The sequence below is a fragment of the Phalacrocorax aristotelis genome, chromosome 3 (genome assembly GCF_949628215.1).
Source record: "Phalacrocorax aristotelis chromosome 3, bGulAri2.1, whole genome shotgun sequence".
NCBI lineage: Eukaryota > Metazoa > Chordata > Aves > Suliformes > Phalacrocoracidae > Phalacrocorax > Phalacrocorax aristotelis.
The window spans coordinates 117,019,192-117,041,450 of record NC_134278.1 but is presented as its reverse complement, the minus strand read 5'-3'; the positions used below and the strand labels follow the sequence as shown (position 1 = coordinate 117,041,450).

The window sequence follows — 22,259 nt, the reverse complement described above, 5'->3', positions numbered from 1 at the left end:
AAAGGCATTACTGTTCTTTCAGTGTGTAAAGAGCCTGTATAGGAAATTGTTTCTTATATCGGAAAAGCCAGATTTGTAAAATCTTTGTATGTTCTTAGAACTACTGAAGGGCCCATTTCTCTTGAATAGATATCTTGAACAGAATCTACTTCTATGAAAAAATGATTCATCTGGTAGTATTTTCAAAACCAACACAGTTTTCCTACACCCTTTCTGTACTAGCTACAAAATTGCCTTGGTAGAATTGAAGACCAGTCTGGCACCTCCACCTTTCAGAGACTATTTTGAGGACCTTTGAAGAAGGTGTCATCTGTTTTTAGAGGTTTTGGTTGGTTGTTTTTGTTTTTCTTGGAAATATTCCTGAGAACTGGCTTAATTTCATTTCCATTTATGTCTGAATTGTTGGGAATACAGTAGTAGAATGAGGCAAATGTAAAGCTGGTCTACTGGTTTGACAGAGGAGAAAAATTTTTATATTGTTAGTGACTGTGACCAGCTCATCAATGGATGTACAAAGAAATGCCAGGTTATAATACACACTGTATTTTTTACTATTTTTTAAAATTTAATTAAAAATAAGAATGCAGCTACAGTGTACACAGTGTCATTCATGTATTTTTTTTTTTTTTTTTCCAGTGATGACCTGCTGGAGGATTCAGACAGTGAAGAGCATTCCAGATCGGAATCTGTGACAGGTAGGTTATATCTGATCTATGTAATAGTTCAGAGGTCAGGAGGGAAATAGTGCTTTTTTTTTTAAAAGCCTGAGAAGAACTATCAAAACCAATGGTATTATATTCACTGTATTAGAAAAATGGAAAAGATTGACCTTGAAAGCAATGCCAATATTTGTCATTGTTTGTGTGGTGGAGAGATTACATACAGGAGAAAAGAAAAACCCCACTTTGTTGGTTAATAAATGTCTTATTTGTCAACAAGCATTGCTTATCTTGTTGCCAATAAAACACACAAACCAAGTTAAAAGAACTTAGTTAGAACAGGGACAAATTACAGCTGTACAAACTCCTTTAAATTCAGGGCATTGCCAGAGAGAGTTCCTTATATCTTGATTATTTCCTTGTGGGTATGCACTTTGATAGAGTATTTCTCTTCCTGAATTAAGATTTCACATGGAAGCAGAGCAGTGCTATGCATAGTGTTCTTGTGTTATTTTCTTAGAGGTTGAATCAGAAATTTTGGTGGGAGGGAGGATTACATGCTTATTTTCCATAATCTAGTTTACATCTTTGAGTAAGGATCAGCAAATGGGGGGAAAAAAAGATGTGCATGTGCATACACACAGGAAATAGATTTCACATCTAAAAAGGAGTTTTTTCAACAAAAGTATTAGCAAATATGGTGCTCTGTCATTTAGGTTTAAATCAGCTCTTATCTTGGTTTGTACAGAGTCCTTTTAAATCTCTACACTGTTTATTTGAACTCTTCTGATTCATTTTTGTTGCAGTACTGTTTAATTTTACTGGGGTTTGTTCTATGATAGCTTAGAGTCCTTTCTATTAGGTGGTCTTCTACATGGTGGGAAGTATGAAGTTTTAGATTAAAATGACATGGTTTTCAGCTAAGATTAGAGAATGAATCTACAGAATTGCAGATTTTTGATGGTACTGGCTTGTCTAGGAAGGAAGGGGAATAACATGGCAGAACATGAGTTGAGTTGATTAGATTAGGTGGATTTCAGAATTGTGGTCTAGTCTAAATAGAATAATTGGTAGAAAGGTAATGCTTTTTACTGGGAGACTTGTTACGAAGGCTAATGTCCTGTTCTCTTATTTTCACTCTTGTTGATAAAGTTAGGAGAACCATTAGTGTATGTGGAAGGAATGTTTCTGGGCCTCTTTTATTGTTTCTTGGCTATCAAATCTGGAGCGTATGTTTTAACATAGTGAAACTGTAGAGCAGTGACTTTTTGCTTAATTATGAGGGTAAGTCTATAATACATGAAAATGATTTTTTTTGGACATATATTATGTTAAACATTTCTGTTTTAAAGGGCATACATCACAAAAAGAAACTATGGAAGTCAGCCTTGATATAACTGCTCTCAGCATTCTTCAGCAACCTGAAAAACTTCAGTGGGAAATTGTTGCAAATGTTCTGGAAGACACGGTTAAGGATCTGGAAGAACTTGGGGCAAATCCCTGTTTGGCCAACTGTAAGAGTGAAAAGATGAAGGAAAAACATCTAGAACAACACAACATTCCCTTTCCTTGTTTATTAGCTGGAGGTCTATTAACATACAAATCACCTGCTACCTCTCCTGTTAGCAGTAACTCTCAGAGGTCACTGGATGGCTTAAGTAGGACTCGAGGTGAGAGTGTCTCGGAACAGGGCTCGACTGACAATGAATCCTGCACGAACTCAGAACTGAATTCCCCTCTGGTAAGGAGGACTTTACCTGTATTGCTGCTATACAGCATTAAGGAGTCTGATGAAAAAGCAGGAAAACTCTTTTCACAGATGAACAATATTATGAGTAAAAGTATACATGATGATGGTTTCACAGTTCCACAGATCATTGAAATGGAGCTGGACAGTCAGGAACAGTTGCTGTTACAGGATCCCCCTGTGACTTACATTCAGCAGTTTGCAGATGCTGCGGCCAACCTGACTTCTCCGGACTCGGACAAGTGGAGCTCTATGGTTCCCAAGCCTGGGACTTTGGTTCAGTGCCTGCGTCTGCCAAAGTTTGCAGAGGAGGAGAACCTGTGTGTAGATTCAATCACTCCTTGTGCAGATGGAGTTCATTTGTTAGTAGGACTGCGGACTTGTCCTGTCGAATCTCTGAGTGCAATAAATCAAGTAGAGGCCTTGAATAATTTAAATAAATTAAACTCGGCACTATGTAATAGAAGGAAGGGGGAACTAGAATCAAGTCTTGCTGTAGTGAATGGCACGAGTATTGATGTAATCCAACATGAGTCACCAGCAGATGTACCAACTCCTTTAATTATTCAACCTGAACAGAGAAGTGTTAGTGGTGGATACCTAGTGCTTTATAAGATGAATTATGCCACTAGAATAGTTACCCTAGAGGAGGAACCGGTAAAAATCCAGCATATCAAAGACCCCCAAGACACAATTACCTCAATGATTTTGCTCCCACCAGATATATTGGATAATCGAGAGGATGACTGTGAGGAACCTGTAGAGGAAATACAATTAACTTCTAAAAATGGCAGTGGGAGAGAGAGAAGATCTGAGATCTCTACTCTTGGGCACCTGGTAATAACTACTCAGGGAGGATATGTAAAAATACTAGATCTTTCGAACTTTGAAATTCTGGCCAAAGTGGAGCCACCTAAAAAAGAGGGCACTGAGGAACCAGATATGTTTGTCTCTGTGATATACTGTTCGGGCACAGACAGATTATGTGCATGCACCAAAGGTAAGACTTTTCTTTAAACATTTTTTAAATGCTAGATATGACTGTGTTTGGATTATATTATAGACTGAGAATCTTAAATTTCAAAATAATAATAGTCAAATTCCATTGAGTTTATGTACAGTTTACTCTGTTCTAGGGACTCTAGCTAATTCCACATCTTAAATGTAGATTTTAATCTCAGAAATGGGAATAACTCTTGGGTATGTCCAGTGTACTGGCAGATTTGTTCTTGTAGAGGCACAGATTTTCTTAAATACAAACCCAATCAAGGTAGTTCTTGTATGTAGTTATTTCTTTGCTAGAGATCCATGTTTCAGTAAAATGGCTCCTGTCTGGAATTGGCGATGTTCAAGAGGGTAGAGAAGATAATGCTTTTATACATTATTCCAGTGATCACTTGTATCTTCTTTCAGATAGGGCTGCTGGTTCTGCCTTAGCCTTTTGCAATGGGGATTACACTTTCTTGAGCATAAGCCAGACTATCCATGCAGGATTCTTAAATCTCTTTCAAAATTATCGGAAAACATTTTTGGGGAAGGGGGCAGGTAGGAAAGTAGTGTAACTCAAGTCCAGGCAACTGCTGCTTCATAGAAGTCCCTAAACCACCACACACCTCCTCACTTCCTTGTGTCACTTTGGGGCAGTGGAAACAGCTCTGGCTATCGTCCAGCCGAGTTCCTCCATGCACCAATGCCTCATCTAGTTCCCTTGCACTTGACTGCAGCTCTGGTGGAAATGCTTAGCCTCTCAGAGGGGCTAAGCTGTTGGGATGGTTCGCACATTTCAAACGAACTCCTACCAATATTGTGTTGAATTTTATCTCTACTACAATAATTTAAATTGGCATGTTTCTTCATTTCATGGTGGTGTCACATTGATTACACAGTCCTCCTATGAGTGGTTGTTAAATCAGATATACCTGTTACTTCCAACAGATAAAGTCAAGCTTATAGTAAAAATCTCATGTCTGTTAAGGGCCCTGTGTTTATCGCTTACCTACCAAGAGTTTTAGCAGTGGATATTTTAGATCTGCTTTTTAGGATGGATGAAAAATCGCACGTTAGCAACTAGTGTTGATGTCTGCAGATTCCCCATGGAAACATTTATATTTACCAAATTGTTCTCTTTTGGTAACTGCTTTTGAAGAAATGTCTGAACTGTTTTAGCTTTATTTAATAATGCGTGCTTTTCCTGGTTAAAATGGAACTCTAACTGAACAGTTTTCAAGGCAATTAACCTTTATGTATCCTATCTGTGTCAATGTTTTTACCTATACTTTGCTGATCAAACTGCAATTTCATGCAGAAAAACCCAAACCTTGCTAAGGTTATTTTCTGCAGAGTTGTACTATTCATGTCTGCCTTTATATGAAATCTGTTCTGTCTGTCTTGTGTTTTAAGATTAATGATAAAAGTTAAAGGGCTTATTGTTACTGTGCATGGTACTTTTCCATCTAGTGTTAGTGTGTATGTTAATTATATTCTTGTAGCATTTGGTGTTATCTAAACCTGTTTTGGGACCTTGAGTGTAAGATATGCAGGTTTGTTGAGTTGGGAGCATTTATTCTGGGTAGGTAGGAGTATTTGTCTCTTCTGTCTAGATAACCACCACCTCTGTTACTGACTGGAGAATACTTCATCTTCCTCATAATAGACCAGCACATCATTCTGCTTTTTCAGTAAATATCTCTGTTTTTTCCTGAGTGTTTATAAATTCCTAGATGAATATTATAATAGCTTTGCTGTGACTTCCTTTGTTCTTGCTGCCTTTAAGGTGACTGGGATTTTGGTTTTTTTCTTCTGCAGTCCTATGTGGCACAGATATCCCTCTCCCCTGAAGTTTCCTCTTCTAAACATAGTACTTCATTTTTTACTCCATTGATTAATCTTTTCTTCCATTTACAAGCACTGCACCTCTATTTGAAACTTGATTTTCTGCTCTGCAACAAAATTAGAACGAACTTCAGAATTCATTATATTCATTGTTTAACTGTCTTCAGAAGCTTTCAATTTCTATTCATTTTTTTAACATTTCAGTCACTTCTGGTATAATTTTTCTCACTTTTGAGAAATTAAATCCAAAGCCATCATAAATATTTAGGGACCAATGTCCAGTCTGGATTTCAGGGTCTGATACTAGATGCATTTGAAGCCTCAGAGTCCTAATGTTCATGCCAAAATAAACTTTGTAAAGAGTGACTTGATCTTAAATGTTTATAAATAAATGTACTGCATAAAGTTCGGGAATACTACAAGAAAAATCAAATCAAAAGCTCAAACATTAATATAACTTTTTAATCCTATATCTTATTGTACATTTCAGTAACTTGATGTAAGGAATAGGTTTTGCATAATTTTTGTTGTGCTGAACTATAATCATCCTTTAATCTTTGTGCTGTAAGTGGGCAGAATTGTTTGCTTATCTGCTAGGCGGCTGAAGATGTTCTTTTAATTATTATTTTTTCTTCAATGTGGTTTTCTTAGGCTTCTTCCTAGCCTTCACTCTGAGTTTTTTGCTCCTCTGTATTTGCTACCACATATGGGATGGTGCCTGCAGTCTGACAGTGTAAGGAAGATATGTGTTGAAAGTAGAATAGCTATGTTCACTGATTTATTCAACGTCAGTCCTTCTAGCAAGCAGCTTCCAGTGCAACGACATAAATGAAAATCTTAAGTAGAAGATTTGGAACTTACGTGCACTGGAAATGCTTGGATGTTGTTGGGAAACTATTCAAGAATATAAGCTGAGCAGTATATTCTTTCCTGCTTACTTGCTTGGATGGTGGAAGTAAGCAAAGAGGTACTTTTACGTCTGAAAGTTTTGGATGCATGATAGCCTTTTTTTTTTTCACTGCTGGTCTTGCTTGTTGGCACATTGTTTTCATTGATCATATAATTTTTCCTATAGCTGTCTTTAAGATATAACTGAAAAGAAACCTCTGTATGAATGGGCGTTTCAGGTTTTGAGTGGTATTATGTAAAGATGTTTTACACCTGCATTTGACATCATCAGTCTTTGAGTTGGGAATAATTATTCTTATCCACTTCAAAATATTACCACTTGGTGTCAGCTTCAGGTGCTTCTCTGTTTCTGCAAGGATTACTGGTAGTTGATCTCTGGGGGGAAGTGTGCAAGCATAGTTTTGGTTCCAGTTCTGTTAAGCAAACATAGTGGACTTAAATCTCTGTATTTTGCTTACTTCTTTTCCCCTTGGCCAAGGTAGACTTCAGTTAATATCCCTCTTAATAGTGCTTTTGTGTTATCATATGGGGGGTTTAAAAGTATTGTCTTTTATTATTGATATAAAACAGCTTAAATTCTGCTTTTGCAGCATCCAAAAGAAGTAAATTCTTTGTTATAAAACTATGCAGTAGGTCGACAGGTATTGCTTTTGAGTAGGGTTACTACTGTAGGGTGGTCTTTTCATGATTATTTGAAGCCTATTATCTGCTGTTTAAGAGGATCAGATACAGTTGTCACCATCTTCTTTATATCTCAGTTTTAAAATCTGATTATATTTCTTTTTTTTTTCCTTTTTTCAAAAATTACAGTCCTACCAAAAATTACTTAAGAAAACGGTCCACAGTATACATTCTACTTTTTTCTTTTGTTGGGTTTGGTTTGGATTGTTTCCGTAGTTTAGCTGCTTACCTGTGTTTGCCGTTCAGGCCATTTTGTTGAACTTTGCTTTAGAATATGGAATGAGGTGAAAATATCCGAAATGTTCCTTTTTTTATGTAACACAAAGGTGCAAATCTCTGTATTTTGTTTTGGCAGTTTTGAAAATTGTGCATACGTGCGTTTCTGGGAGTATTTTTAAAAAGATCATTAAGAATTGTCGATTTTCTGTCTTTCACCAGTACTGATGTTCTTCCTTGTCAAGTTAAACTTTAGTGTCTGAAGCTCTCTGAAGAAATATTACTGAGTAGGAAAGGAAGGTGGCATTTCAGACAAATGCTACAAGGAGTGGAAATGTTCAGGATGGTTGTGTGTAGCAGGTACTTTCCTGCCAGGCTGTCTGGTTGAATAGATGTTAAAATCTGTCTGATCTGTTTGAGTGCTTGAGTTTTCTGGTCAGTGAAGCATTCCTGGATTATGCTCACTTGAAACTTGCAATCTAATTCTTCTACAAATCTAGTTTTTGAATCTTTGAGCAAAGGGTTTACCGTAAATAATTTCCCTCGAGTCCTGTTAAAAATGATAGGATTTGTCTTTGCTTTACATCTAGCAAAAAATCGCTCAACAGAGAGTCAATTTGATTTTAAGAAGAGGTTCTTCAGTAGTTCCCTAAATTAATTTAGTTATATTTTCGGTTTAGTTAATATTTGGAAGTAGTTTGGGGGAAAGCAGGGCTGGGAAAGGAAGTTTTTCTACTTGTTTTCATAATAAGAAAACAACTCTGGTGCTTTTTCGTTCTAGCAGTTCTCTTTTCCTACCTGTATTGCTTCAGAGTTGACAGACAAAAAGATGCAGCTCCAATTGAACTTCTATAATCAGCTTTTTATACATAGCAAATTCTAGATCACATTGGATCAGTTTGGATATTGTCTATTACTGATTTAATCAGAGTTGGAAGCTGTAAAAGATGACCGCAGACACTGAATGTAACCCATCATGTATGTTTGTATCTGACTGTTTTACACTTTAATGTATAAGCACTTTTTTCTTTAGGTGTATGCTTTGTTATTTTTTTTAATGTTCTATATACATATTTTTCCTAAATTTTTGCCTGCAGTGTTAGATTATAACAAGTTTTTCTAGTCACTCCCCTTTGTTGGAGAAAGCGTTTTTTTCAGAGTTTGGTATGTCAAAAGTGAGTTGCCTATGCTCATAGTTCTTGTTGCAAGCCTGGCTGGACTGGGAGGTGCTTTCATACATGTAAGAATTGATTCCCCGAAATCTTGTACCTTTCAATTATAACAGATTTCTTGCTCTTGAGTTGTAGATAGTGTATTAATTACTCTGTACCATTTTTCTGGTTTTGTTCGGATATCTTATGACATGCTTCTTCCATGTCATTAGGCTTTGTCAGCCTTGCATATTGGCATATTTGTAGTTCAGGAATCAACTTAGTGTTTTCAGTTTTCTACCTTCATAGGGAACGGGGTCTAATGGGACTGGAGAGAGGTCCATTTTCTTCCACATCAGAGTTAGTGTTGGAAGTAAAGCTAAAAGATCATCTTCAGGTCAGCATCAATTACACTTACCATTCAGAAGCAGAGTACTGATCAGCCTGTTTTTGAACATCTTCGACATGGAGATTTAACAATGTACTCATTAAATTTCTTCTACTGCATGCTGTCCTTGATGATGATGACGACTTTTTTCTTAGTGTTTAGGCTGTGTCAACTTGGATTGGAGATATTACTGATATCTTGTGTCCAATGTCATCCAGTGTTATCATTGTGTCTCTGATTGGAGTCGTTGTTGTGCTATCCTTTATGAACATGGCAAAGAGATTGCTTCAAAGAAGGAGGGGAAGACAGTTTATTTAGGTACTGTCCTCCTGCAACCACTTATTTTCTTAAGATGAATACCTCCAATCCTTCTAAACTTTCCTGAGGGGCTCTAAAAGAAAGAAAGAAAAAAAACAAACCACCCGTTTTACTCTCTGCTCTCAAAAGACCTGCTCAAATCAGTCCACGTGTTGCTTGATAGGAATCAGGCACAGTAGTCCTACAGATGTCTTCGAATTCTTTAGCAGCTCTGCAGTTTGTACATACCATGTGTGCTTGTACATAGTAGGATGTTTGCACTTTTGAGCAGGAAACTGAATCAGGTTTATCTTCTGACTCACAAGAGCCTCTTTTGCAGAACTGCTGGCTAGCTGATTTTTTTATTCATCCCATAATAGTGCACTTAATTATTTCTTGCTAGACAGTAACTTTCACTTGTCCCTATTCAATTGCATTCTATTTTTTCATAAGATGGGATGGAATTTTACAGCTGAAATCTCCAAGAATAGTGTATATTCTGTTGGAGTGAGGTTTTGGGGAAGCTTTCTTGAAGTGTTCTGAATTAGTATGTTTAGAGCTAACCCTTTCTCTACAGCCTAGTGGTGAGACGAGGAGGACTACGTTGTTCAGTAGATGGTTTCATGGGGTGTGGCTTTGTCTTCTTAATTCCTTTAAATATTTGGGTATTGTTCAACTGTGTCCTTGTGTTGCCATTTGCTATCGACAATTGTTACTCTTCCACACTCCTGCCACAGTGCAGGATATGGTCAGGATACTGAACACTTCACCAGATTGGCTTTGACTGCAGTGGCCTAGCCTCTGACATGTTCTCTAACTTGTGCCAGTGCTGCTTTCCTGGAACCAATAACTTTTGCCAGAAGGAAGCCTGGGGTTTATTTGGATGGATTTCTGATTCTTATGTTCTCTGTGTATAACCCACCCGGTTCTTGAGTCGAAGCAAATTACAGATTTTAAAATACAATTCAGAAATAAATTAACAATGTTTTGAATGTTTTAACTTATTTTTTGGAAGTATAATGATGCTGGTTTCCAAATATTCTCCTTTGCGATCACTGGTTTGAGAACAAAGGTTTTGTTTCGTTAACGCCTACTCTACCCAACCATCTACAGAATGAGAGGCATAACTTTCCCTTAGAAAAACCCATAACTTTCTGAAATTCTTCAGCGTTTCTCCTGCTGTGAGCTGTAGAACTGGAAGATGGTGCAAGTCAGTATGTTGAACTTCTGTTGCATGAGGGTGTACTTTATTTCCAGGACAGATTATCTGGTTTTGATTGTTGAGATGGTTCTGATCATTGATCTTTGAGTGGTGAACAGGAGACAAACTGAGGTTTGGCTTAATACAAAATGAAGCTGTCAAAGTCTGTGTTTTCTAAAATGTCCCTAGTTCTCTTTGTTTGAGGAAAATTTCTCATTTTTGAGCTGTTTAATTTCAGGGAAACTCACTGTAAGTGTTACTTGCTGGAACTATTTTTTTTTTCCCTTCCACTTTTGAGATCTACCTGGGATGTACTGTTCTGCACTGGGCGTAGGTGGGTTGGGGCTGAGAGTGGGGCACTGCAGGCTTCTTACTGGATCTCAGTGAGAAAGGCCCCACCAACAAATGGCTTAATGAAATAGCTGCTCTAGTAAGGTAGAATAAAAAAAGAAATATAGATAGTGAGAAAATCTTATGTCCCTTGAGATGCTGAGAGCCCTGCTTTCGTGCACCATCACCCAGACCCCAGGTGGATTTTCTCACAGCATGCTGTGGTAGATCCTGTCCATGGAGAGGGTCTTCCTTTTTGGTCATTTGAGCATTATTTTCCTCTTCTTATTCTGTCTTGTGAAACAGCTATTTTATTAAGCCATTTGTTGTTAGGGCTTTCTTACTGAGATCCAGGAAAAAACACCTACCAGCTCCCTCTGTGCCTCTCAGATGCTATTTGTCTCACTGTGCCTCTCTATCACTCTCTGTTTTGCTCCCCTCACAGTGCAGAACATGTGTACCTGCTGATTATGCTTTTATCTTGGGGGTTTATGTATATTATCTGAAGTTTGTTTCAGACTACCTGGATAATTTGCATAACAGGGTTTGTCATAACATTAGTCAGATGCTGCAGGACAGTCTTTCAGAAAAACTATGGAAAGTCTATGTTAGGATTTTTCCTGTCTATTTAAAACCTACTGATTAGGATTTTTATAACTTCTGAAACTGTTAACAGCCCTTCCTTACGTAAAATTCCTGCTAAGTGACTTCTCTTTAAATGACAGAACTATCTATGTGTATCTGTAGTGGTGAATAATGGGCAACTTCCTTGAATGATTTCAAGCTTCCATCAAAACATTGTCTGTATCTAAAATTTTGGAGTTGCTTTTTTGACTATTGACCTGATCAGTGTTGTAATTCCAGGTTTGATGAAATAATGTGAAGAGCGCCTTAGGAGAGTTCAGTAGGGAGGTGATTTTTTTCAGTTCTCAAATATTGCATAAAAGGAAGTTTATGCAACCTGTACAAATGAGGTAGTGTAGGCCTTCAGTTGATGTGAAGGAAAGTTTTCTGTTTAAAGCATGATTTGGATTATGGAAAGTGTCATAATGGTTACAATTTTGGGTTTCTATTGAGGTTTCCTTAGTTAATTATCTTTCAGCCCCCTTCCCCCTAATATTTTTTTTCCTTTGATGCCATTCACAGCTGGAGTCAGTATTTTTGTAGCTCTGTTTTGCATTTACCCTGGAAAAAAAATGTGTATTAGTGAAGCAAAATGAGTATTCTTATATAATCTTACTGGTTTTGGATTCTGTGTAATTACTGTCTTAATTGTGTAGCACTTCAACTGCAAGCCTGTCTTGTGAGTTGTTTAGCTGCGTGCCTGTCTAAACTTGCTGCTTTTGTTGTCTGTGATGATTTTAGGTGGAGAACTTCATTTCCTTCAGATCGGAGGGACCTGCGATGACATAGATGAAGCTGATATACTTGTAGATGGATCCCTTTCTAAAAGTGTAGAACAGTCATCAGAAGGCACCAAGCCTTTATCTAACCCTTCTAGTCCAGGTATTACAGGTAAATTGCACATGTTTAAATATATCATAAGTGAAAATGCTTTTGTAATTTTTTGAAGTTGCATATTAAGATGATTTTGAGTTATTTAATAGCATGCTGCTTTACACATTTTGCTGCCCGAAGCTGGTGTTCTGTAGTTGTTGTATGTTTCACTGGTAATGTACAAGCATAACACTTTAGCAGTTCCTGATTTAAAAAAAAAACCACACAACCAAAAAACCCCCCAACTTTTCTATTACTGCTTGTTTTTCTAATCTCTTTATGTTATTTCAAGAGTGGCAGACAGGGAAAAACAGGTAATTGTGCAGGCACTGAACTTCCCTCATAGTTTAAATAGGCTTGAGCTCTTTATTTGGAATTAAAATCATATATTCATTGTGCAAAATTGCCTTAAAGTTTCATGCAGAAGCTGTACAGCTCTACTTAACTGTACAAACTGTACAAAATGTATTCAGCAGGTATTGTTGCACAGTGAAACTGGTGCTCTCTGTACCTGAAGCAGTGCAGTCGCTGCTGATAAATAAAGCTTATGATGTGTAAACTCTTGGGTTTTTGTTTTTGAGCAGTTTGCCTGGGTTGAGCTATGCTCTCAAATTCTGCTGTCATTTACCTTCTAGTTTCCTTCCTGGAAAGGTTGTGTGCCCTTGGACAGCAAGAAAGAATTGTTTCTGCATGTCCAAAATCTGTTTTTACCCTAAACATAGTATGTAGGTCTTGTCTTTACTGCAGTTCTCATATACCAGTCCTGCCACCAGTCTGCTGCCTGTTGTAGTATCCTGGCCCAGTTACGTAAGATAAGGAGTTGGATAAGAGGGTTCTTCCTCTTACAGAAGGGGAAAAATGTGAGGGGCTGCTCCTGTTTGTATGGGAGAACAGCAAGTATGCAGGTTATGGGAGCTCTTGTGTGGGCCTCTCGATCTTTCCTCAGCCCTCATCAAAGATACTCTAGTGTAGATAACTTGCTGCTAAAACTTAACAACAAATCTAATTTTTCTGGTTAAGCCTGAGGAAGAACTGAGGCACGCTGAGGTTTTTAAAATATGTTTGTGTGTGCGTGTATATATATGTAGTCTTGCTTTGAATGTTAAAGGGAATCATTTATGAGAGAGCTGTAAAACTGTTTTTCATTTTGTTTTAACCTGCAATTGTTGAAGTTAGAGACACAAAGCATAATTATTTTAGTTGGGTTGGAGTTTGGAGCTTTTGGTCCTGTCTGTTGGGACAGAAATAGGGATATACTGGGAATAGATGACCTAGAATATAAAATCGAAGAATAATTAATATAAAGGATGAAGGTGAAGCAATGATACAATAGAAATAAACCATTCATGTGGCTATGACTATTTCAGAGAAGTGGGGGGTGTGTGTGTGGTGGGGGGTGTCTTTGCCTGCAGCTGCAGAGGACAAAAAAAGCTGCGAGAGGACTGAGTGGCAGTACAGGGACCATTCTGGATCATGGCATCTTTGTTGTCGACTTGCTGTCATTCTCCCCAAACCCCTGCTTGCCCCCAGCCTTGTAACACTTTAGGTTGTGTTGTGCTGTGTATGACCCCTGATTTTACACCACAAGACGTGATCAAAAGAGGGAGGGAAAAGATGCTTTTTGTCATAAGACTGTCCATAAGCAGCAGTACAGCAGTTGCTGTCTTCCTCTCTGCTTTGAGGACTGAATTTCTCCTGCCTCTCCTCTTTTTTCAGCAAAGGAGACATTCCTGGAGTGTGAAAACTGCTAGGTAATAAGCCATTGTACACATATGAGGGAAAGGAGCCTGTGGCTTTCTTGTGCGCCTTTCTTCTTTAGCTAATGGTAAACAAAGCAATAAAGGGAATATGGCTATACAGGACATAGAGGTTCTTAAACAGATGCATTCCCTGTACAGTACCTTATCAGCAGATTTAAGTGACTTCCAATCAAACGATAACTTTGAGTAATCTGATTAATCAAATTGATGATCATTACTGTTTAAATCCTGCTAGTACTGTAACGGGCAATTTTGTTGTGGTTTTTTTTTTTTTTGTTGTTCTTCTGTTCCCCATCCAGCCTTCAGTATAGGCTTGAAAGTGGCTTATTGGAACAAGAAAGGGATTTACTTCTAAGTAGCTGTATGTTTAGATTGTCCACAAGCTGCAGGTCTTCCTTTTAGTAGTCATATAATTCAGAGTGTAGTTTTCCTTGATCTGTGTCTGTAATGGTTTCCAAAGAGCTGTTGTATACACAATAATGATTAAATAAATTGAGTACTGTTTTGCTGTGTCATCAAACTGAGCCACTAAAAGCTGTGAGAGAAGCTTAATAGTCACAGGAAGCCAGTGCTGCAATGAGGGAGCTGGGGGGAGAGTTGAAACCAAATGGTGGTTGCATAGCTCTTAGTCTGAACTATCTGGGTTAAGGATACTAAAGTCAGTAATACTGGATTCTTAGCGTGTAACATGCGAAGCGATCGCTAGGACTATGCAAACATTTTCTAAGTAATGAAGCTGTCGGCATGTGTATGGATCATGATCAGACATTGCCCCCAACATCTATAACATCAGTGTTGCTTCTATTTTAATCAAAGTACTAAACAGCAGAAAAAAAAAAACATTTTCTTCCTCTTCTATCTTAGCATGTTTTTCAGACAGAGGCATAGCTCAACAGAAAGCTTTCCATTTGGGGAAATGAACTCCTAGGTGGATATGACTGAGCATAAAGTCTTGATCTGTGTATCTCATTCACAGCTGATGGCAGGCAGCAGCGGGCTGTTTTTATGAAATCACTTTGGTGTTCTCTGAAACTATTGCTAAAAGATGCTGTAGTCAGGATAGAAACCACAGCAACAAGCACAAGCTTTTGTCCATATATTGTTCATATATATTGTGGGTTTTGTTCGTGTGTTTATTTTTTTCTGTTGTTGGCATTCGGGGATACATTTCTTAAATTTTATTTTCTAGCCTGCTTTTACAACTTGCATACATTTTAAAATTGTGTTGTTTTGGAAGGAAATATGTTGACGGTAAACCATAAATGAGCCATAAATCTTTGACTAGGTTAAAATTACTCTTACCTTTTAAGGAGTAGACCATTTTTTGTGGTGATCTAAAATAATGCTCTTTTCAAAACTGAATTGGCAAAGAGCATTAGTTTTCCTGACCAGTTTAAAACCTTTTTTAAGTTTGCTATTAGAAGTTGAGCTTGTAATAACTTACTATTATAATAAAAATCATGTAATTTTGCAAAAGAAGCAAAGCATGCTTGACAGCCCTAGAAAGTTAAGGGGTTGATACCACATTACACATTACACATGGTTGCTCTGAATACTCTGAATTTGTAATTGTTCTGTTGGAGGGGGAGGGAGAATGAAGCAAGAAAAAATCCAGTCTACTCAAAGATAGAATTGTTGCACAGTTTGAGCTATGATCTCACTTCTCATTGCAGTATCATCTAGCTAATGAGATTCATATTTGGCAAGAAAAAATTTGAGGTGTTTGCTGTATTATTGAAATTAAATTTCTAAAGCATTTTTAATTTTTAATCTTTCCAGCATTTTCCTGCCTCCCAAATTGAAAAGTAGAAATCATAGTTGTTGCAATTAGAGTAAATTCTTTTTCCTGACTATATCTCATCTTCAGCTTCTCTACTTTTCAGGAAGAATTGCATGTGCCTTTCTAATCTCAGGATGGAGGATGTAATATTGTTATTCTGGTTTCAACCTGGCTTGTGCTTGTTTTGCAAGAGAGTCTCTAGGTTCAGACTTCACTGGGGGGTAATGATATTTTTGTTGGTGTATTTAGTTTCTTTCTCTCCCCCCCCCCCCCCCCGAATGATGATAGTAATAGTCAGGTAGCAAACTTTCTCCTTTTGAAAACCATAATTTCTTTACAAGTAAAAGATTTTCTCCAAAATGCATTTTTAAGAGAAAATGCTCAAAATGTAAGAAAATCGACATTGTGCGTATCTTATTTTCCCTCTAGTTTTCAACTTTTTTTTTTTGTCTGAGGAAACCTGATTATTTTTAGAATGCCTTCTTAATGTTTCTTTAGGTGTTTGTCTCCCTGAGATATTTTAATTTTCAGTACTTCTTCAATTAATATCCTTGTTTCCTCAGGTCAAGCTTTGAATATGAAGGCAAGAAGACAAAATACTTGTCTAGTCCCAGCATCTTTTAAGCGCTAAACATGAAGCATGTTTGTTTTTCCCTTACCCCTCTGTTAAGCTAAATTGGGAGCCTTCCAAAACATTCGAATAATCCACCATAAAACAAGTCTATATTGATAAGCAGGTGCCAAGTAATGTTTAAAACATGATAAAAATGTTACAATTGCATAGTAATTCCATATGTCTGTTCTAATGAAATAGAAAACTTTGATTATGCTTTTATCTGAGTCATGAGAGGTATTAAAAAAAAGTCTTAATCAGCTTTACATCATCAAAGTATAGCTGCTAATTACTTTTCCCTGGTGCTTCTGGTTGAATCCCAGACAGCATGCTCAGAGCTCTCAGTATTTAGAAAATTTATTCCAAATGAGCTGTCTTCAAAGCACACTGGCTTCAAGGTTAGGGTTGTTTGGTTGCTTGTGTTTGGGTTTTGTTGTTGTTGTCAGGTTATTTGTTTGTAGTTTTTCTGTTGGTTGGGGTTTTGTTTGTTGTAGGTGGTTTTGGTTTCTGTTTTGTTTTAGAAACTTCATAAAACATGTAGTTAATTTTACCTATAGCAGTTTGACTTTATTTCGTTCATTAATTCAAACTGTTCATAGGATATTCTGGAAAAAATATCTATGCAGTAGTTAATGTATCTTCTGCAATTATTCAGGAGTTGATCTTTTGGTGGACCAGCCATTTTCCCTTGAAACACTGACATCCCTGGTGGAACTGACCCGTTTTGAGACCTTGACGCCACGGTTTTCGGCCACTGTCCCTCCCTGTTGGGTGGAGGTCCAGCAAGAGCAGCAGCAAAGGCGGCATCCTCAGCATTTGCACCAGCAGCACCATGGGGATGCAGCTCAGCATACTCGAACTTGGAAGCTACAGACAGACAGGTAGGTAGGGTAACGGTGCAAAAAGAATCATGTGTATTGCTTCGTTCCTTTGTTTGAATTGCTAGTTTGTATAGCTGGTATAACCACAAATTTCATGCAATTTAATTGTTTTTAAGTAACTTGCAAGTTTAAGAACATGTACTTTCAAAGATGATAATCCCTATTTGGTAGTTTGCATTATAGGTCTTTGAGGTTGCCAGAGTTGTTTTAGTGGACCTTGAAACAAACAGAAAAATCAAGTTTTGAATGTGTGTATTTTTATTTGCTGCATGCTGCCATTTCATTACATAATTAGACAAGACATTCACCAGAATTACAAATATTCTTGATGGTTTCTATAAAAGTCTGATTCATCCTTCTTATGTATATGCACATTCTTAGTACATGTTTAATTGGAAAACGCAAGTGCCAGTACGAGTAATTAGTTGCCCTAAACGAAATCATATTGTAAATTAAAGTATGAAGATAGAATCTGATTTGTCTGTTCATGTCAAGTTAAATCTTTATAGGCAAGTCAATTACTTAAGCCAGTAAAGAGCCCTAGTTGTGCTAAAGTATAGGCAATATTTTAATTGAAAGGAACTGCACCAACATCTTATATGTAGTACTACTTAGATATGAGAATTTGGAATTCCTCTGGGATCCTAAAGACTAGAACAGCAGTGTTGCAATCTCCTTGAAGAGTTGCTTAAAAGCTACCTGGAGTAACTTTGTATAGTTTTTCTGAAAAATGCTGGGAGAAACAAAATACAGATAGAAGTGTGTTGTGTGTTTTATTAAGGGACATACGTAATAAGGCACTACAAGATCTTTTGGGTTAGGTTGTCACACATCTGTCCCATGAGGTAAAAGATTTGGATAGTAATGTAGAATGTAAATGCCCATATAATGGAAAGCATGAAATAGCTAAAGGACACTAGGGGAGCTAGAGATCCTATATGGGGGGGAAAACAAGTTTGTCATATAAATGATTGAAAGCTAGCATGTGATAATGAAGCATTCCAGGTGGGAGAACAGCTCTGGAAGGTAATACTTGCAGGCATTTCCAGGGCTGACACCTAACGTGAGCTGAACTTGCTCTCATTAACCGTTCATAAGCTACAGTTAAAAACTCACAGTGCATTATAGGCTTTAAAACCTCTATTTACCTTGTGGTTTTGCTTTGTGTAAGTAAAATATTCTGTATGTAACAAGTGGAAAGGAGATGGTTCCTTGCGAAATAACATCCAGTTAAAACTATTGATTATCCAGTGTGTTCAGCAATAGCTGAAAAGTAAAAAGCTACCAATATGAAGATATAAGGAAGCAAACAGTGAAGGTAATACCTGTTAATTGGAAGGTGATAGGTGGAACATCATCTTATGAATATTGTTTAATTAGAGGAAAAGGAATTATGCCTGCTGCAAAGTAAAACAGGAACACATAGAGGTGAAGTTAAAAGTTTTGGTTTAGTACTGGAGATCTCTGACAACTGCTAAATGACTCATGATGAAAATTATTAAATTACAGTCCCTTTGTTCATAGAGTAGAATACGCAATTTTAAGATTGAGAGCAACATTAGCTCTTAATTAAAAGTTATCTGGGAATAAACTGTTTGATTTCTGGATTATTTTGTTTGTCTTTAATATGAGGTTCCTTTTATCTCCTCTTTGAGTGTCTTGTACTGTTCACTATGAAGATGTGGGATTATAGGGTTAGATGGACAAGTAATGCAATTTGATATGGTAATCCTTTTGTTTTTCAAATAGACAGAAAGAGGTAATCCTGTAAATGTATGGGAATGGCATTATATTACACTCATGCTCTTTCAATCCTACTTTGTTATTTTAAAAAGGCTTGTAATAAAGAAAACAGAAAAAGCAGAGTCTGGTTTACCTTATGAATTATCTAAATATCAGTGTTTCCCGTTCAGTGGTAATTTAACTGAAATGTTAAATTGGGTTCGTACTTTTTAAAAAAGTACATTAATTCCTATTGTGCCTTGGTAAAACAGTAACATCAGAGTTTCCTGGCTTTTTCTCAAATTTATATAGGAAATATTTTATGCATTCATCTTATGCAGACATATTTGCAAATACGTGAAAGAAGGAAGAGCTAGGTACTGATGTGCTTTCCAGTGTTTAAACTCTGGGTATGGTCCTGCTGCTCAAAGGTCAGTTGTAGTGGAAGATCAAACATTGAGGTGTTCTAGAAAAGGAATGAAGTGGTGTGTTGGAAAAAATTTTGTAGTTGTGAGAATGATGGTATATCTCCATTTAGAACACTGTCTTGATGGTGTATTCTTTAAAAAGATGCTATTGATATAGAAGGGTTTCAAAGGTGAAAAAAATTGCTAAAAAAACTTGCACTAGACTATCAGAGAAAAGAGAAAAGTGACACTTGGGATGGATATGCTAAAATATTGAGAATATAGTAAGGAAGTAAATTAATTTTTTTTTTGCTTCTTTGAAACTTTACCCACAAATGAATAAAGAGGATGTGCTTAAACAGAGCTATAAGAAATTAGCAGCTTAAGACCTTTACTTCAGACATTCATGTGGATGTCAACTAACACAAAAGAAGTTTTTCTTTTGTTAAAGAAAGCATGCATAGATGGGAAATGCACTGGGTAATGCTGTCTGCCTGATCTGAATTTTCTCTTAACACTGGGTTATTGTCATCTTTTTCTTGACAGCAACAGCTGGGATGAGCATGTCTTTGAACTGGTTCTACCAAAAGCCTGTATGGTTGGACATGTGGACTTCAAATTTGTTTTGAATTCAAACATCACAAACATTCCCCAGATTCAAGTGACTTTACTGAAAAATAAAGCTCCGGGCTTAGGGAAAGTCAGTGGTGAGAAAGAACTTAAAATATCTTTCAGAATATAATTTCTTTTCTCAAACTCCTTATTCTCTGTGATGTATATTAGAAGAATTGCTTGAAATGGTGTAAATAATTTGGTTTTACTTATTTCCATTTTATTCTGTTTCTCAGCATCATGGTCTGTTTTAACCTACCGTGTTTGAATGTAAATTGTGGAAACAAACTGGGTAAACAGTTTCAAAGTCCTGAATTTTATACAAAGGAAAATGCATAGCTCAGAAATGTTGAACTGCGTTATTATTCTTTATTGCTTGAATCCCACAGTCATTCAAAAAAATGTTATCATTTGTAAATCATTCTAGAGATTGACTGAAAAAACAAATGGTGCTCTCAAGTTCTTGATATATTTTTTTTAAATGGTAATAAATTATTCCAAGTCACAGAAGGAAAGTATTTGCCAGTGCCTCTTGGATGCATAAGAGAAAATAGCAAGGCTTTTTTGATGACAATAGATAAAACCTGGCTTCCTCGGTAATTCTCTCATCATCTGGCTCATTAACTAAGCTACGTGAAAGCTGCAGTATGATTTCACCTTTTGTTCCTTGCAGCTTTGACAGGGTAGTTATGAATTCTCTTGCCTTGGGAAGACTCCTAGCTGGACTCTACATCTTACTAGCTCTCAGGGAACCTGTGAGGGGGTAGCATAAATTGAAGTAACTTTTTTGATGTCGAAGAGTTTGTGCCTCCATTGGTATTTTCCTGTGGTGAGAGTGTTCGCTGCATGTCCTGCTGCCCTGTCTGCTAGGGATGGAAGGTATTACATGCAGCACTTCCTTTTATTGAGGCATTAAATGGTTATCTTTTTCTGGCCACCTCTTTCTGAAAAGCTTCTAGGAACTTGGTATTTCAGAGGAATCTTGCTGTTAATATTATTAAACGGACTGCTGGATATAAAATGTGTCACGGAGAACAGCAGGCATGATTTTATAAGATCTTTTTTCTTTTCTAGTTTTAAGTGCTGAGTAAGAGCACCCCAGTTAAAGAAGGGTAACAGAGCTGTAAATTTTAAAAAAGAGTACAGACGTACCAGAGCTCATTGACGTGCTTTCATACAACTTCTCACTTTGTAGCATCCCCCATTGTTTAACAAGAAAAAGGTGTCTTGGAGGTGCTCTTAAAAGAAATCCTGTAAACTGGTGGTTATATAACAATCAAATATTCTAGCATCGTAATATTCTTGGAGAATAGTGTATTCTTTTAAGATACCAGATGGTTTAACAGTTTTAGCAGAAGGGCTAGCTGTGACTGCAGGACAGCAGTCACCAGATGTTCTTGCAGGTCCTTCCTCTGTTTTATTCTTGAAGTAAAACCTTAATTTTAGCAAAATTTAATATAATTTAGCAGAATTTTTTTCTATCAAATAAAAAAAGTAGGACAGATAGTCCAAGTTGCTCTTCTGAATGGAACTTGCTTGGTTTTTGGCGTGAATTTTAGCATTCAGTCCATTTGCAGATCTGGGTGTCAGAATTAATCTAAAGATCTTCACCTGTGAAACAAAACAGTAGAAGAAATGCTAAACTCCATTCCTTCATGTTTCAGTTTTAAATATTGCTGAGCAAACAGTTCCATGAGTTGGTAATTCTTTGAAGACATTTGATTTGGCCGTGAAATAAATTGCCAGAGCTTTTTGTGGATGCTTTATAGGACAGCATACTCAACATAAGACATGACAGAGCTCTTCCAGAAAGTGTTGTTTCACTTCCTTACATGCAGCATAATGGAGTTTGCTTTTTTATGTTATGGATAGTGAGGAGAAAATATGGCGTGGAGGGCCAGGTACAGGTACACAGGCAGTCTTGAAAGGACTGAGGGATGTGACTGCACCTGTGAGGCAACTTTGGCAAGGTCTTTTTTTCTTTTTGATTCACTAACATTGGGGAGCCTCAACTAACCAATATCTTCTCAAGTGTTACTGCATTGCAGTTGCTTCCTACCCTTTTTCAATTTCTTGGGTTTTGTAAAAGGACCTTAATGACATTTGCCTTTTTTCCTGTGCACTACTGAATGAAGCAACAGAATGCTAATGATTTCAATGTGAGTGAGGGCAAACCTAGGTAGCTTATATCTGTGCTGGATATTAACCAAAATGTCCTGATCCCAGGGAAAAGTAATATTCAGAACTGTTTGGTGGCTCTTGAAAAGATAAAAAAATCTTCAGACTGAAATACAGTTAACACCTCACCACCCTTCCCTTCTCTCCCTCTATACAATGAGAAAGGAACTGAAATTTTAAGATAATGAGACTTGAGGAAGATCTGTATGGGAGAGTTTATTCAGTCGTTTTTGTATGACAGGAGCCCTAGAACCAGTAGTGTGTAATAACGGGAAGGCCAGAGGCATAATTCTTCCAGTTTGGAACTAATATTTTTGATCTGGCAGTTAATTCACTGTATATGCTTCTTTTTCATTCGCTTGTATGTCCTGTTCATCTATGACTCATGGGAACCGTTT

The 22,259-nt window shown here is 37.1% G+C and overlaps 1 protein-coding gene across 1 annotated transcript in view; it reads left to right on the top strand.

Annotated features, from left to right (window-relative positions):
• Positions 1–22,259, top strand: part of BIRC6 (baculoviral IAP repeat containing 6) — a 186,372-nt gene that overhangs the window by 27,409 nt on the left and 136,704 nt on the right. Inside the window, 5 exon segments of the mRNA XM_075089263.1 lie at positions 637–695; positions 2,012–3,406; positions 11,777–11,926; positions 16,717–16,942; positions 19,618–19,778. Coding sequence (XP_074945364.1) covers positions 637–695; positions 2,012–3,406; positions 11,777–11,926; positions 16,717–16,942; positions 19,618–19,778 — 1,991 coding nt within the window.